Here is a 16,268-nt window from a genome sequence, read left to right as displayed (position 1 = left end):
CTAATATTACCATATGCAAGTAAGTTACACCCAGAGCCTTCTTTTGGGAGATATCTCAAAACATAAGCAAAAGTTATTATACTGGTACCTCGGGTTAAGTACTTAATTCGTTCCAGAGGTCCATTCTTAACCTGAAACTGTTCTTAACCTGAAGCACCACTTTAGCTAATGGGGCCTCCCGCTGCCGCTGCACCGCCAGAGCACAATTTCTGTTCTCATTCTGAAGCAAAGTTCTTAACATGAGGTACTATTTCTGGGTTAGCGGAGTCTGTAACCTGAAGTGACTGTAACCTGAAGCTTATGTAACCCGAGGTACCACTGTAGTGTGTTTTCAATAAGGACATTCTCTTTCTAAGTAGCATCTGACATATTAGATACCACATAAAATATTATGAAATTGAAACGCAAGAATGCTTAAGAAGATTTCTCTGGAGAGCTCTTCCACTTCTTTTCCTAGCAAGACTACTGTTATTCTAACACCTTCGGTGGCTGATGGAAATTCAACAGGTGATGTTTCACTCATCACTTGGAAAGCTGCAGCTATTAAATGTTAGCCTGTAAAGCAGCTGTTAAAAGCCCAGGGAACTGCCAGAACAAGAAGAGTCTGCTTTCTTGGTGGCTTCACCTGATATTTTGCATGTCTGATCGCTTTATGAAGTTTGGGTAGTTCTTTTAACCAAAGCAAACTCCCTCAGGAAATTTACTCCTTATTAGAAGAGACTGTTGGGAGGAATCTTGCAATTAAATGAAAGGCAAGGCAAGATATCAGTTGTTGAAGTTATAAAAGTTAATTACATCCCTTGCAGCCTAGGAGACGTAGTTTACCTGCTATCTCTTTATCTTCTCTATTTAGAAAACGGGGTCTTTATGATTCAGGAATTGAGTGACGCTGTGCTAAAATCAGCTCCCACAACAACTGATGCTGGTGGTAATATAGTGAAGTTTACCATTCCAGCATTGGGTTTTGAGGATCCTCTTTAGAAGTACTTCATGCCTATACAGTAATATTTAAAGTTTTGATTAATTTTACCGTTTTATCTAGAGGCTAAAATTTGTTCCGTAACTTGTCCATAGAAGCTGGGGGGTTTAATTCATTCTTCCATTCTGTGAGCCTGAAAATGCTTCAGTTGATTAGGCAGACCAGTTATTCAGACACCGCAGAGCACAACCTATTTATTCCTAGAAATACATCTTGGAGAACCAACAGCACTTTTCTGAAGCATTGTGTTCTACACTACAGCATGCCTCTTTCTAAAAACATTGTTTTCAAAGAAGGGTGTTCAATATCCCACCCCCCACCTCGCATCTTCTCTACTTTCGGATGAATTTCTGCAGCTTAATATATGTTTTAATAAGAAGCACTTAGAGGAGAATCAAGTCATAGTTATGCTTCTTTAAAAAAAAGTCTTAAAAGATCTTCTTCAACAAGTTTGTCTGGTTAACCTTATCCCGCAAGTTGTTCCATCTGTTTCTGTTCCTCCCCAGGATGATCTCACTCTCATTCGAGGTATGAATAGAGGAGTCCTCAGAAGCATGTTGCTGAATACAAAGTAGCTGCTGTTCAAAAGATTCAACCTTCCTTCCCAAATACACACACACACACAATACTTTTTTGAATCATAAACACAAGAACTGTACTAAATAAGGATTTTCTGTAATCCTAGGATATATATATATTTTTCCTCTAAAAGGTGGGACAGTTAGGAGCTTACTTACAGGCGTTCCATTATGTCCTTCCAGGCTCTGAAATGCAGCCTCTTTCGAAGAGGAGCCTGCTCCCTGCAGCATTCAGACAATTGGTCCCATTATAACCACCAGGAGGCTGAGTTAAAGGGTGGCCTTGCAAAAACATAAACAGCTAGTCAGCACAACCAAAGAGGCGGGACCCGTGCTGTCAGGGGACAGTGCCAGCCAATGATGAGCCTCTTCGGTATCTGTTTGGTTAAGATATTGTGTTTCATTCTTAAAGAGGAGAGTGGGGCAGTGAGAAAAGCTGACAAGGAAAAACTAACTCTGCTGGGAGTGCTCACAGCTGAACAGGGCAGGGGGGGAGGAATGCTTAGACCAGGGGAAAATATGTATCAATAAGGCACTCCAGGAAAAAGCACATGTTTGCTGTGTGTGCCGAAAGCTCACAAGCCACCACATATCGTTTAGTTTGGTCCTGCTTTTGTGTTAAATAAACACACACACACACGGAGCAAAATTTTGGAGAAATTTATCTTGCACTAAAAGCAGCATGATATAGGACCACCAAGACAATCTTGGGTTCATTTCCCTACAAAAGTCATAACCTTTCGGCGTGTCATTATTTCTCAGCCTGTTGTCGTTGACGTTTAGTCGTTTAGTCATGTCCGACTCTTCGTGACCCCATGGACCAGAGCACGCCAGGCACGCCAGCTTAGCCTACCTCAAAGGGCTGTTGTGGGAATAAAAAGGTGGTGAAAATGCACCCTTAATCTCAGGGTTGCGGGTTTGAGCTCCACTTTGGGTGACAGATTTCTGCACTGCAGGGGGCTGGACTAGATGTGGCCCCTTCCGATTCTACAGTTCTGTTATTCTATGTAAAGGTAAAGGACCCCTGGATGGTTAAGTCCAGTCAAAGGCAACTATGAGGTTGCAGCGCTCATCTCGCTTTCAGGCCGAGGGAGCTGGTGTTTGTCCACAGCCAGCTTTCCAAGTCATGTGGCCAGCATGACTAAACCGCTTCTGGTGCAACAGAACACCGTGATGGAAACCAGAGCGCACAGAAATGCTGTTTACCTTCCCACCACAGCGGTACCTATTTATCTACTCGCACTGGTGTGCTTTTGAACTGCTAAGTTGGCAGGAGCTGAGACAGAGCAATGGGAGCTCACTCCATCGTAGGGATTCAAACCACCAACCTTCTGATAGGAAAGTACAAGAGGTTCAGTAGTTTAGACCACAGTGCCACCCATGTCTGTGATTCTATACCGGGCTGAGGTCCTTGTGAAAATAAGTGTCTTCAATACATGGTGAGAGTGGAGGGCAAGGAACAACGAGTGAACTAGCCTTGAAATCTGTATAGGAGCCTTCTACACAGCTGCTTTCAGTGAAGAGGATAAGAATGAACTGTGATCCAGGGGGCTGCAGATTCAGATTTCATGTCATATCACAAATTCAAAGGTGGCCTTAAGCCATATGGAGGTCATATTCTTGACCTGCCTCTCAGGACTGTTGTAGTATGCATGTAAAGCAATTTGAACACTGAAGTGATGCATATTATTTTAATGGACATGATCCTAATAATATTTTCCTGGTCAGAATGCCTTAAGGAAGCAAGTATGCCATCTTGAATTCTGGCAACACCACAAGGCAAGCGGAAACTTCAGCAGCTACTGTTTTCCTTGGCATGTGGTTCTCGTATTTTTGCAGAGCATTTTAAATAATGCTAATACTAATTTCTATACCATTTACAAAGGACACAGCATACACTTGATCATAAAAGCCACGACAATCCATAGGGTTGTCCATGCATGTAACTTCAAGGGCCATTAAGAGCCAATCTTTTGCTGTAGACACTGTTTATGCTTCCTATGAAGAAAGTCATATTTCTTTGTGATAAAACTGCTAAGAATATAACAGTTGCTGTTATTCTGAAAAATTTTGTCCAATCAAGTTTTTAGATCATCGAAATGAGGAGTATTCTTTAATTTCCAGATTCTCCACATGCTGTCCTCTAGTCTTTCTGTTCATACAGAACTATGCATCTTCAATACTAGTCTGCTACAGAACAGCAGCAGCAGCAGCAGGAGGAGGATTACAGGAATCTGGACCCCTTGCCAGGATTGAGTGGATACTTGGTCAGTTGCCCAGTCGCTAGCATCAGGTCTGCTACTACATTAATACTGCATACCATGGTTTAACCTGAAGGTTTACTGCAATGCAAACTAGTAAACTACAGTATTGCCTTTGACTTATAAGGTATTAAAAAGATGATAGCATTAGTCTAAATGAAAGTACAGTGGTACCTCGGGTTACAGACGCTTCAGGTTACAGACTCCGCTAACCCAGAAATAGTACCTCAGGTTAAGAACTTTGCTTCAGGATGAGAACAGAAATTGTGCTCCGGCGGTGCGGCAGCAGCGGGAGGCCCCATTAGCTAAAGTGGTGCTTCAGGTTAAGAACAGTTTCAGGTTAAGAACAGACCTCCGGAACAAATTAAGTTCTTAACCCTAGGTACCACTGTATTATTCAATGGCAGAAACATGGGTGTGGGAATATCTATGGCTGTGCTGGGGGGCGGGGGCGGGGGAGGCCATATGGTCCCCGGTTGGGAAACACTACTTTAGACTGCACACTTACTCATGTAGGTAAGTTACATTGAACATAATGGTACCTACTTCCAAGAAAGTCCAGGGTCACTATGCAGGAAATGCAACAATCATTCTTAAACTACCATGTAGCACAGGGGTCAACAACGTTTTTTGAGGCCAGGCTGGTTCACTGCCTGGCAGACCTCTCAGTGGGCCAGAGCGTGCGCACCTGTGTGTGCCCGTGCATGCACTCAAGCTATTTTCGGTGCTCTTCCACGAGGAGCGTCCGTACGCATGTGCACACACTATTTCCGACACACTTCTGGGACTGAGGAGCGCCCGTGCGCACATGCTATTTCCGGCACTTTTCCAACCCGGAAGTCGGTCCCTGCGGCGAGAAAAAAAAGCAAGGAATCCCCACGCCAATCCACGGAACGGCCGTGGGCCGGTTCCAGAAAGCTCATGGGCCGGAACTGGCCCATGGGCCTTAGGCTGCCGACCTCTGATGTAGCACCACAGAAATCCTGGACTGATGATGAACTATGAAAATACAATACTGCTATCTGGAAATTGTTCCATATAGCAGTATTGTATTTTCATAGTTTGGAAAAGGTGGCCTTCAGATCTAACAAATAATTGGGTCAAAATCCTATGAAAGATCTTTTTCTGGATGTTAAAGGGGTTTTCCTTCCAGCCCTGGTGCTGTCATGTTATTAACAGAGATCACTAGTAATACAAGCTCTGGGGGACTGAGAAACAAGATCCATTTCTTCATCCAGAATATCAATACTAAAATTTATAAGAAGCCTTTCCTTTTCCTAGGTTAACTTTCTCATACTTCTCATAATCTTAAAACTTATCAAATTATAAATCAAAACTATTATCAATGGTCAGCCAAACACCACCAATTATTAGGGGAGAAGGAAAGAGATCTTTCATATGTTTAATTTAGAAACATGTTCCTTTGAAGTGTTTATTATTAAAGCAGTGAGCTGTTTAAGCAGCGGCTACCAGTATATATTCAGAGCTTAACTGGGAAAGAAGAGGTGCACAGATATTTGCATTTGGCAAATATTTGCCATTATTATAAAATTGCATCAGTAATGTGGGTTTTCTGGGAAATTCTCCAGTGCAAATTGGAGTAATTTGCTGAGAGTAATTTGCACTAGAAAAAAATGGAGGTTTTTTTGATGCCCTAGAGAGCGATCTTATCTTGCATGCTTATTTTACTTGTAGTTAATAAAGATAAAAATTTTGGAACTGTCAAGCTTGCCTAACACTGGATTTGTAACATGCATCTATTCACTGTTGCCAATAAAGATATGAAGTGGGATATTTTCTGTGGAAAACACATATCAGTGGTAGGTGGGCGGGCAGCGGCAAAAGGTGGTGGACCAACAAACATAAAATCTACCTTTGTACAGTTTCTACATCTGCCCCTTTCTATCCTTCATCCAGACAACCAGGAGAAACTATCAGATTTCAAGGTTGCATTCCAGTCATGCAAAAATGGGGTGTGGACCCATTAAAGGGTGTTTGGCCTGGTGAGTGTTTTGGGGACCTGACAGAGAAGTCTGGAGGGCCACATTTGGTCCCTGGGTCTAAGGTTCTACATCTCTGAGCTAGCAAGGTAAAAACCAGAGTTTCTGAAAGTGATTTGGTGCAATCAGTTGGTGGCACTCAAACATTTCAGTAGCTGCTCTATAGCTGGGCTGTATGGTTTGTGTACATCAGATGTCCTTTCATCACTCAACCCAATTCCCATAAATTCCCAGTGCTGATAGGAGCCTGATGCTCCAGGCAGGCTTCTAATTCAACAGGTTTAACTACATAAGCAATTCGAGTTTCCCTGTATACTATACTGCAAATGTGCTACATCTTATCTCCAAGACTCAAACTTTTGTCAGATTTTATGTCTCTCCCCCCCCCCCCCCCGCTCCCTACAGAAAGGCTGTTATGCCCAACACAGAAGCAGAGCTATTATTCTGCATTTCATTCTGTCTACTGGTGGGTGTTCTGCTTGATTATAATTGCTAAATTGATTGAAAACAAACGGTGTCCATGGAAAAGACTGGACACACCAAGTGTGGGAAAAGAGAGACTCCACTGTGTATCATTGCTTGGCGTGTCTAAGGACCAGCAATTGTTAACCACAACAATAAAACCTTTCAGCAAACATTTTGCAAAATGTCATCTGGAGTTTCTGGTACCATCCACGTGCCGTTTGTGCTCTTTATCAATTTCTCCTCAGCTGAGATTTTATTACTGCAGTGTTTGTTTGGTGGAAGCAGGCAAGCCAACAACACCAGAATGTGTTTGCATATATGCTTTGCACACACGGTAACAAAAATGGAAAACACACTTCAAATGCTCCCTTGAAAACGCAAATAAACTAAGGGCTGTTTGAAAAATTATGCTTGGGGTTTTTCCCATTTTACATCCCACCTTTCTTTCGAAGAGATAAAGATAGTGTACATAGCTCTCCATCCCTCTCCATATTATCCTCACAAAAATGCTGTGAGGTAGGTCAGTCTGAAATATGGTGACCCAATGAGCTTCATGGTTGAGTGGGGATTTGAACCCTGGTCTCTCCCAGGAGGTCCGAGTCCAACACCTTAACCACTACACCATGATTGGATCTTCCCATGTCATTTCCTTCTCCTAAAGCAGCTGGTGGTGGGTAAGAGAGAAGGCCTCTCCTCCTCCTCCTCCTCCTCCTCCTCCTCCTCCATCATCCATAAACAGCTGATATTAGCTGTGGGCAGGAAAGCACATAGGGAAAGAGACTCAAACTTTAGAAGTTGCAAAGGGTTAAACTCTCCCTTCCTATCCAAATCAGGCCCCTCTCCATGGCTTTAGGAGAACCAGGATGATCTAAGCAGGAATGTCCCACATAAAAATCTAGTTTGATGACTTGCACAGCTGAATTACAGAGGTTTTTGGAGGCAAACAGAATGGATATCTGCTGGCCAAGCCAAGAACAAATCATGACTTGCTGAACTTCAGAAGGAAAAAACCACAATTTCAGATTCAGACAAAAAAGCAAACCAAGTCTTCAAGGTTTGTGCTGGGCCGGGGCTGAGGGGAGAAGGGGTCAAAGCAGGAATGATCAGACAGTGCGTAGTAACATGTTACTCAAACCCAAAGAGCTATTAAACATGGCTTGTTGCTATGTAAGAACTGAGCCATGGCCTCCTTTTCTAGATGTGCTCTCTCCCATCATCAGCATAGCAGATCAGGTAGGGGAAGTTGCTCTAGAAATGAAACCTGGGAGGAGGAATGAAGATCCACATTAGAACCTAACTTGCCAGGCCAATTTCCCCAGGGGCAGAGTGTTAGAAAACTCTAACTCAGTTGAGCAGGTCACCAAACTATGTTACATGGGACACCCGTGGCTGGCTCACCCCACATCAATTCTTCTCATAATGCAGCCAATTGGATTTGGGGCTGTGGGAGAGGGAGGACTAACCTCAGCCTTCTCCAACCAGGGGTCCTCAATACATTTTGGAGTACCAGTATGTTGAATGATCAACGATGATGGGGACTGAGGTCCAAACCATCTGGAGGGCCTAAAGGTCCCCATCCCTGTTAGGAACATAGGAAGCTGCCTTATACTAACTCAAGCCATTGGTCCATCTAGCCCAGTACTGTCTGCACTGAACAGCAGCAGCTCTCTGGGGTTTTCTCCCAGCCCTACCTGGAAAGTCAACATGGGACCTACCGCCATGCACAATAGATACCCTACTACTGAGCTATGATTTTTCTTCTAGTCCCTATTCCAGAGGCTTAAACAGTGTGAGAGTTTTTGAAAACAGGTTTAGGCCCTTTGGGGGTGTTATGAAGTAAACAAAGGGTAAAACAAAGAAAAACTATGCATTCCTATTTGCCTCAAGGGTGCTTGCCCAGGGTGCATTTAGACATGGGGTTTATTGCATTTTTCTTCCTGATTATAATGCAAACAGTTCTATGTTCCTTTTACACTGCATTATCTGTTGTATTATGGGACTGTGGCTTTTGATCACCATGCCACCACATTGCGCTAAATTTTAAAATGGCAGGAAAGACATGTATTCCACGTACGCCCAACATTTTGTTAGGTGAAATTACAATGCAAAACTCTTGCACTTTTCTGCAAGCAAATAACACAGAAATTAGTGCTAAACTTCAGATAGATTCTGCCAGTTTCCCAGAAGTGGTGTTTGTGTTATGTGAAAGAGCGTGTTAAACGTGGAAATTATCACATAAAGAAACACTGTGAAAAAGGAATAAAGTGCTGTTTGAACTTCATCAACCCCAATAGCAGACTTGAATGGCAGTGCAATTTGCACAATATACAGAGTGAACAAAAGATACCGTACTTAGGTCAAATACCACAAGAATAGCTGTACTTGGTCAAGAGAGAGGGGAAATGTTCAATTTTATTTGAAACATTGCCTCAATGCAATTTTTTTCTGTTCACATTTTCAGGGAGAACACAGTTGACATGATGAATTAGAGCAGGCATGTCCAACAGGTAGATTGTGATCTACCGGTAGATCACTGGACGACAACAGTAGATGATTACTGGTAGCTCATTGGCTACCCCCAAAGAAGCTGAACAACTGTGGCTCCCCTTAAAAAAGCTCAACATTTTACCTCCTTCCTAAAAAAAAAGCTCAACAACCTGGACCCCAAAATGGGGGGTAGATCACTACCAGTTTTAAACTCTGTGAGTAGATTGCAGTCTCTTGGGAGTTGGCCACCCCTGAATTAGAGGCAGGTATTTATTTTCCTCCATGTCCAAAATGTCAAGGTCAGCACTAAACTGAACTACCACCAGCATCTCTGTAATTACGCTGTAAATAATTGCTTCTTTTCTCATCAATACTTATTGATTCCTAAGTACTGTGTTTCATGGCTGATAAAGCCCATGTAGTGGTGTTCACAGCTGGCCTTACACAAGGAAGCTATGTTACATGCCTTACCCTGCTGCTTTAAAATGGCCTTTTGATCATCTTGACTTTTTTAATAGACTTTAAAGCATATTTTTAAAAATCTATCTTCAAACGGCAACAGTGGTTATTTACTAAATGACATTGCCCATCTCAGCAAAGAAATAGGATGAGCTGGAAAGTATAAGATGGCAAATTCTGCTTTAGAAGAAACCATTTTCTGTACCCAAAGGCAGAAATTGCAGTTCAAGAATATGTTATAGAAGGAATCTGTCCATGTGAATCCATATTGGGCATTGTTTCATTTAAGTCCTTAACCAGTTTTAAGCATCATTGGTTAGCTTTTGCTTACTAATTAACTAGTGCCTGGACAATAACTGATTACTAATTTAAATTTTATCTGTAGGCTAAAGTACTGTCTGAAATCCATGGCCACCTAGGGCTTTCCAATTTTCACAATTCATTCTGACATACCATTTTTCATTCCTACTTCTCAGTATAATCTTCTGTGAAATATAACTGTTTGGGGTTTTTTTTTTTGTTTGTTTCAAGCTGGTTCAATTGCAGAGGAACAGATACTCCCAGCCCTTTTGCATTGGTCAACAGACCACCACTACTGTGATATTAAAAAACTACAACCAGAACATAGCTCAGTCAGTAGAGCATCTTTGGGTCATGAGTTCGAGTGGGTGAAATATTCCTGAATTGCAGGGGGGTTGGACTAGATGACCCTCATGGTTCCTTCCAATTCAACAATTCTATGTGCATAATGGAACATACCAAGGAGTATAGAGAAAGTGCAGCAAATAATCAGATTTTGGGTATCATGAAAGTGCAACAAATTATTATTTAATTTATTACTGTACTGACTGCAGGGTGGGACAGGGAGGTGCTTGTGGGATTTGCTGTCTCAGGTAAACGTAGGATGAACATTGGTTCAACTAGCACAGTATTCTCAAGACTGACTGGTAGCAGCAGGTCACAGAGAGGGTTTTATCCCGTGCAAAATGTCCCCAGTTCAATTTCTGGTGTTTCCAGGTAGAGATGGAAAAGACTCACACTTGAGAATCACTGCCAGTCAGTTTTGACAATACTGATGTAGCTGTACCAAACGTCCAATTCAGTAGATGATCACTTCCTGTGTTCCCAACACTGTGTTCTCTTGGTCACTGTTGCACACCTTGACTGGAGGACTGGTTTCCTCTCCCCCCCTCATGCTTTTGGCCAACCCTGAGCTTAACTGATAGCATTTGGACAATGATGTCTGAATCAAACTGCTCAACACATGAGATAAAAAGCAAAGCCCTGTCTCAGAGAAGCATTTTAATAACAGGACATCATTTTGTGCATTCAGCAAAAAATAAATAAAATAGAATCTCAGTCCAGATTTTGTAGCACTTTTCACTAAGCTTTTGCCAGGGATGGGCAACCTTTCTGAACCCAAGGACCATATCCAGGAGTGAATGGGTGTTTGGATGCCACATACTTGTGGATATCACCAATACTGGTGATGAGTGCTGTCATACACCTCTCTCTCTCTCTCTCTCTCTCTCTCTCTCTCTCTCTCTCTCTCACACACACACACACACACACACACACACAATTTTCCCACCCAAATCCACCTTTCCCCACTGCCCACTGATTTTGGCAGGATTGGAAGCAAAAGCCTCCCACAACGTTTCTGGTGTTCAAAAGATGGCTGATTAGCAGCATGAGAACAGCTATGAGAACAGCCCTGATGATGGCTGATCATAGCTGGGCAAAGGTGGAATGTGGGTGGGGCTCCCCAGACTACAAAGAGCAAGTGAGCAGCCAAGGACCCTATTAGGGTCAATTTGCAGCCAGGACTCTGAGCCTGACATTTGCTTAAATGGAACTCGTGAACTAACAACAGATTGCATCTGGACATGCACTAAGTGCCATTTGTGCACAATTAAGTAACCAAAGGAAGTCAGTGAGCTACGCGAATTATGGACCAGATTTTCTTAAGAGAGAACAGATTGCCTTTCTTTTTGGCTCTTAACCACTAGATGTTAGATACAATATGAAGCATAGTTGAAAAGGCAGCACAAGCCATCACGTATTTGGAATCTTAAATGTCTCAACTTTTAGCCATTTTTCAAAACCACCCCATGCAACAACATTAAAGTCAAATTCATTATAGCTTAATGATAATCCTTTTGATTTAAAAAATGCCGTCATATTTCTAAATGCGAGACTTTAATCCAGCCTGATCCTGGATTAGACATTTTCCACCAGGCACCTTTCCCAGCTGGGAAATCTCCTTCCTTCACCATGCACACATGGTGCCCAATGACATCATATTCCATTTTATTTTATTTTATTTGCAATGGGCATTGCCCTTGAAACCACTTGTCTCACCAGTTGGTTTGTTAACAAAGCACCCTGTGGGAAGCTGAAACCCGTCAGTTGTCACCAAATAAAATCATTTTCACAGATAGTGAAACAGGGTGTGGCTATTTCAGGAAAAAGGAGAAAGCAGAGCATTTCCAAACTGCATTTAGCTTGTTGGGGTGCCAAGCTATATTTTTATACAGTACACAGTTTTCCAGGTTACACAGAAACAAATGCACAGCATTCCAATTTCACTGCAGTAAAATAGGGAATGTGTGTGGCTTTGCCTGGAACAGCAGAACAGGCTCAATTTCAGTGATACAGAACATTGAATCCATCCCCTCCTTTTCCATGCAGTTTCTCTTCTCCATTTCTGGACTTGTAATAAACCAGGTTGCCAAGACATTAGGATTCAGTAGTTAGTGCTAAGCAGTCCAACCCATGGTTTTAAGTGTGTTTGCAAACCATGGTTTGGAAGTTAACAGTAACCACAGTTGCCTATACAGTAATTGTCTATTTCTGAGCTTACATAAAACTATGATTATTACAACTTGGAAAAAGGAGATGGGAAGGTAGCATGCAAACCATTTCCCAAGCTTCCAAGCCACTTAAAGGAACACCCAAATTGAGACATAAGCAGCCTTTTAGTCTCTTCACGCTTCCCTCCTATAACAAGCATGTGAAAGAATTGCAGTAACAAAATTGCTACATAGATAGAAACGGGATACCGTGACTGAATCTCTAGTAAATAACACATCCTGGAAATAAACAAACGAGACATGACAACTCAGACAGACTGGAAACGGCAGGCATTTCTCATGCAATTATCTGATTTGAGTATGCATAATACCAGTTGCACCTTTTTTTTCTTATGCAAGTTTTATTTATAACAGAATGAGAGTTGGCAAGTTATACTCCCAAAGCCCACATTTCTACAGTCTTATATATTAAAAGGAAAAAGTGAAATAACTTGATTAGGTATGAAATGCATATTTTAAAGAATGGGAAAAGAATGTTTCTTAGGGAAAAAAATCTAAACCTTCAGCATTGAGAAAACCCTGAAGCTTAAAAAATTTCAGTATTTTATGCTTCAAAGGCAATAAAAGATCATCTTTCTACATTACAAAAGGCTATTTTTTAAAAAAAGAAGAAAGGTGTTGCTCAGCATTTTGCTGGTATTGCTGTTTTCCTTTCTAGCAGGTTTAACACACCCTGCTCCAGCTATTCCAAACAGATACCTGCAAAATTTCTCAGCTACAAGTTTGGGTTTATTTCTAAAAAAATTAACCAGGGATGCCAGATTAACAAAAAAACAAACCTTTGTTTTGAGGAATAAGTAATTCCTTACATCTCTCTAGATGTAACACTTTAAAGCAAGCATGGTAAAAAAAATAAATGCTTGAGATTCTGATTTTACCTCTCACAGAAAACCTGCAGTCACTGCAAAACAGTACTTCCCTAGCCACCAATCTTTCTCTCCCCACCTCCTTTAACCATTCAATGTAAAGTCACTTCATTCCTACAAAGAAACATTCCTGCCCGATTTGGTCTTTGGCTTTCATCTTGTTGCTCTTTCAACTAGAACACTGCAGTAAAAACAAAACCACCACCCCCACCCCCGAAACCCCTACCCTTAATTGGCAACCTGAAAGCAGCAAACAAGCCAAGCCAAGAATACTTACATTTGCAATTGTTTGCGAATACTTGTGCAGTGATCCACCGATTAGTAATTACAAAGAAGAGAAAGAGCCTTTTGAACCGTCTCTCAAGCCCAGGAGCAGCGAAAAACAGAGGCTGCTCTCTGAAAGCCGCTCATTCTCTTACATGCTCTGCATGCACAACCCAGCTGCCAGATTTAATAACCATGTCAGGCTGCTTTCCCCATAAAGAGGAAAAGAGGTGACAGCAGAAGATGAAACAGGCTGCATGTTAATCTGCAGTTATGCCAGCACTAAGACTCCCATGAATGCCACAGTATAACCCTCCCCGCCTCCTCCTTAACTATAGCTATAAAACGGTGCTATGCTTTTTTTTAATGAAAGGGTTATCATAGTCATATCTCTTGGAATCGTTATTTCACACCCTGTTATTTTAAGACACATTAACTCCCTGGATTCACCAGGGCCAAAACACACACACAAATGCACCTCGTATTTCTTAGCCCATTCATTTAAAAGGAACTAGGATCGCTGAGCAAAAGAATAATCCGGAGAACGGGCTTCCCCTCACCCCCTTCCTCTGTTTTCCAGCTCTTTAAGGAAAAGGAAGTAAAAAGAAAAAAAGAGTTTTCATTTACCAGTGAAATGTTCCCATGCAAAGTGACTCTGCAAAGGCTGGACCTGAAAGGCTGAAGTGCCCGGATTCAGTGTCCGCGGGGTGAGTGGCATTTCCAAATCAGGACCACCTCCATATAGGCCCACGGTCTTGTGATCAAGAGATGTGCATTTACAGGATGCAGGGGGCGGGATAGCTCCCCACCCAAGATCCTTGCAAGGGAGAGAGGTGAGGAAGAAGGAGGAGGAGGGAGGAAGCGCACCGTTGCATCTGCTACAGCGCCTGTGTGCTGCAGAGGTCACGTGATCCTTCTCATTCCTCTTCCCTTCCCTCCGAGGCACCTGTCTCAGCAGGGAGCAGTTTCTGTGGAAACTGCAGACAGCTAGGTTTCCCCTCAGAGAAACTGTTGCCATGGAAACCTTACATAATGTATATGGCCCAGATTATGAGTGGCCTCCAAAATGGATGTGACATTTACATCCGAATAGTATTTTAAAAACACACACACAGAGAAAAAACTGACCTTGCTCTGGCAGGCTGGCTGAATAAATTTAATTTCGGTCTTTAAACCATGGCAGAAATCCCCATTCGAAGAGATTTTCAAAATGACACTACCAGTATAACGAGGCTGCCTGATACTTTGCTCAGATTGAGGGTTTAGGAGCAATACTTGCCAGTCCGATTTTATTAATGAAGGATTCCCCCCCCCCCTATCCACCCCCACCCCCTTTGCTTCTATAAAGGAAATTAATTTCATTCTATGGTTAAATATTCCATTGCAAAACCATTCATAAACCCTGGGAGCTTTACACCCAAGTGTTATATTACTGTCCGCACAGCTACTTTGAGAGATGCCTTCTGCCCTTAACAAATTCTGAAAGTTAATAACTACTCCACCCCACTGGCTGATGGGAGATGTAGTCCAAAACATATGAAAGGCATCAGGTTGGTGGCGGGGGGGAGAATACCTTGAAAAGCATATTGTTGAGAAATGGTTCAGAAAACAACCACCGTAAAGGTCAAGGGGATGGAGCAACTCCCCTATGAGTAAAGGCTACATTTGGGGCTTCGTATATTTTTTGGAGAGCCACTGGTCGCTACCTCTGCCTTAGCTCCAGGGGTAAAGCACCAGACTTGGATACAGAAGGTGCCAGGTTCAATCCCCAGCATCTCCAGATAGCACTTGCAGAGACCCCAGCCTTGAAACCCCGAAGAGCTGCTGCCAGCCAGTACAGTATGGACAATATTGTGCTAGATGGACCCAATGGTCTGATTCAGTCAGCATAAGGCAGCTCCCTATGTCAAGCTCACCTGTCTGTGGGCCCTGGCTGGGTTTATGTGATTGCAACGGCAGCACTCTAGTCTGAGCAGTGCTAGGTGGCTTTGTCTAGCCACCCTTTGAATTTCCCACAATGACCCTGAACAACGTTATTTTGCAGATACATACAAGATTCCAGGTAAAGAAAAGCCTCTGACAGAAAATAATACACAGTGGTACCTCGGGTTACATACGCTTCAGGTTACAGACTCCGCTAACCCAGAAATAGTACTTTGGGTTACTCAAACCCAAAGAGCTATTAAACATGGCTTGTTGCTATGTAAGAACTGAGCCATGGCCTCCTTTTCTAGATGTGCTCTCTCCTATCATCAGCATAGCAGATCAGGTAGCGGAAGTTGCTCTAGAAATGAAACCTGGGAGGAGGAATGAAGATCCACATTAGAACCTAACTTGCCAGGCCAATTTCCCCAGGTGCAGAGTGTTAGAAAACTCTAACTCAGTTGAGCAGGTCACCAAACTATGTTACATGGGACACCCATGGCTGGCTCACCCCATATCAATTCTTCTCATAATGCAGCCAATTGGAATTGGGGCTGTGGGAGAGGGAGGACTAACCTCAGCCTTCCCCAACCAGGGGTCCTCAATACATTTTGGAGTACCAGTATGTCGAATGATCAACGGTGATGGGAACTGAGGTCCAAACCATCTGGAGGGCCTAAAGGTCCCCATCCCTGTTAGGAACATAGGAAGCTGCCTTATACTAACTCAAGCCATTGGTCCATCTAGCCCAGTACTGTCTGCACTGACCGACAGCAGCTCTCTGGGGTTTTCTCCCAGCCCTACCTGGAGAGTCAACATGGGACCTACCGCCATGCACAATAGATACCCTACTACTGAGCTATGATTTTTCTTCTAGTCCCTATTCCAGAGGGTTAAACAGTGTGAGAGTTTTTGAAAACAGGTTTAGGCCCTTTGGGGGTGTTATGAAGTAAACAAAGGGTAAAACAAAAAAACCCTGTGCATTCCTGTTTGCCTCAAGGGTGCTCGCCTAGGGTGTATTTAGACATGGGGTTTATTGCATTTTTCTTCTCGATTATAATGCAAACGGTTCTATGTTCCTTTTACACTGCATTATCTGTTGTATTATGGAAC

General features: G+C 42.7%; 1 protein-coding gene across 3 annotated transcripts in view; it reads right to left on the bottom strand.

The window, feature by feature from the left end:
* The window catches only part of TRIM2 (tripartite motif containing 2), a 62,520-nt gene extending 48,397 nt beyond the window's left edge, over positions 1 to 14,123 (bottom strand). Inside the window, exon 1 of one of the 3 annotated variants that reach the window (XM_077934098.1) lies at positions 13,860 to 14,123. Coding sequence is in view for 1 of the 3 variants with exons in the window: in XM_077934096.1 (XP_077790222.1) it covers positions 1,717 to 1,788 (72 nt within the window). In the remaining 2 variants the exon portion in view is untranslated. Of the gene's footprint in view, positions 1 to 1,716; positions 1,855 to 13,245; positions 13,450 to 13,859 lie in introns of those variants that run through there. The other 2 variants (XM_077934099.1, XM_077934096.1) reach the window with 2 other exon arrangements.
* Positions 14,124 to 16,268: the final 2,145 nt, after the last annotated feature.

The sequence above is a fragment of the Podarcis muralis genome, chromosome 9, assembly GCF_964188315.1.
Source record: "Podarcis muralis chromosome 9, rPodMur119.hap1.1, whole genome shotgun sequence".
Classification (NCBI taxonomy): Eukaryota; Metazoa; Chordata; class Lepidosauria; order Squamata; family Lacertidae; genus Podarcis; species Podarcis muralis.
This window is presented reverse-complemented; position numbering and strand designations above follow the sequence as displayed.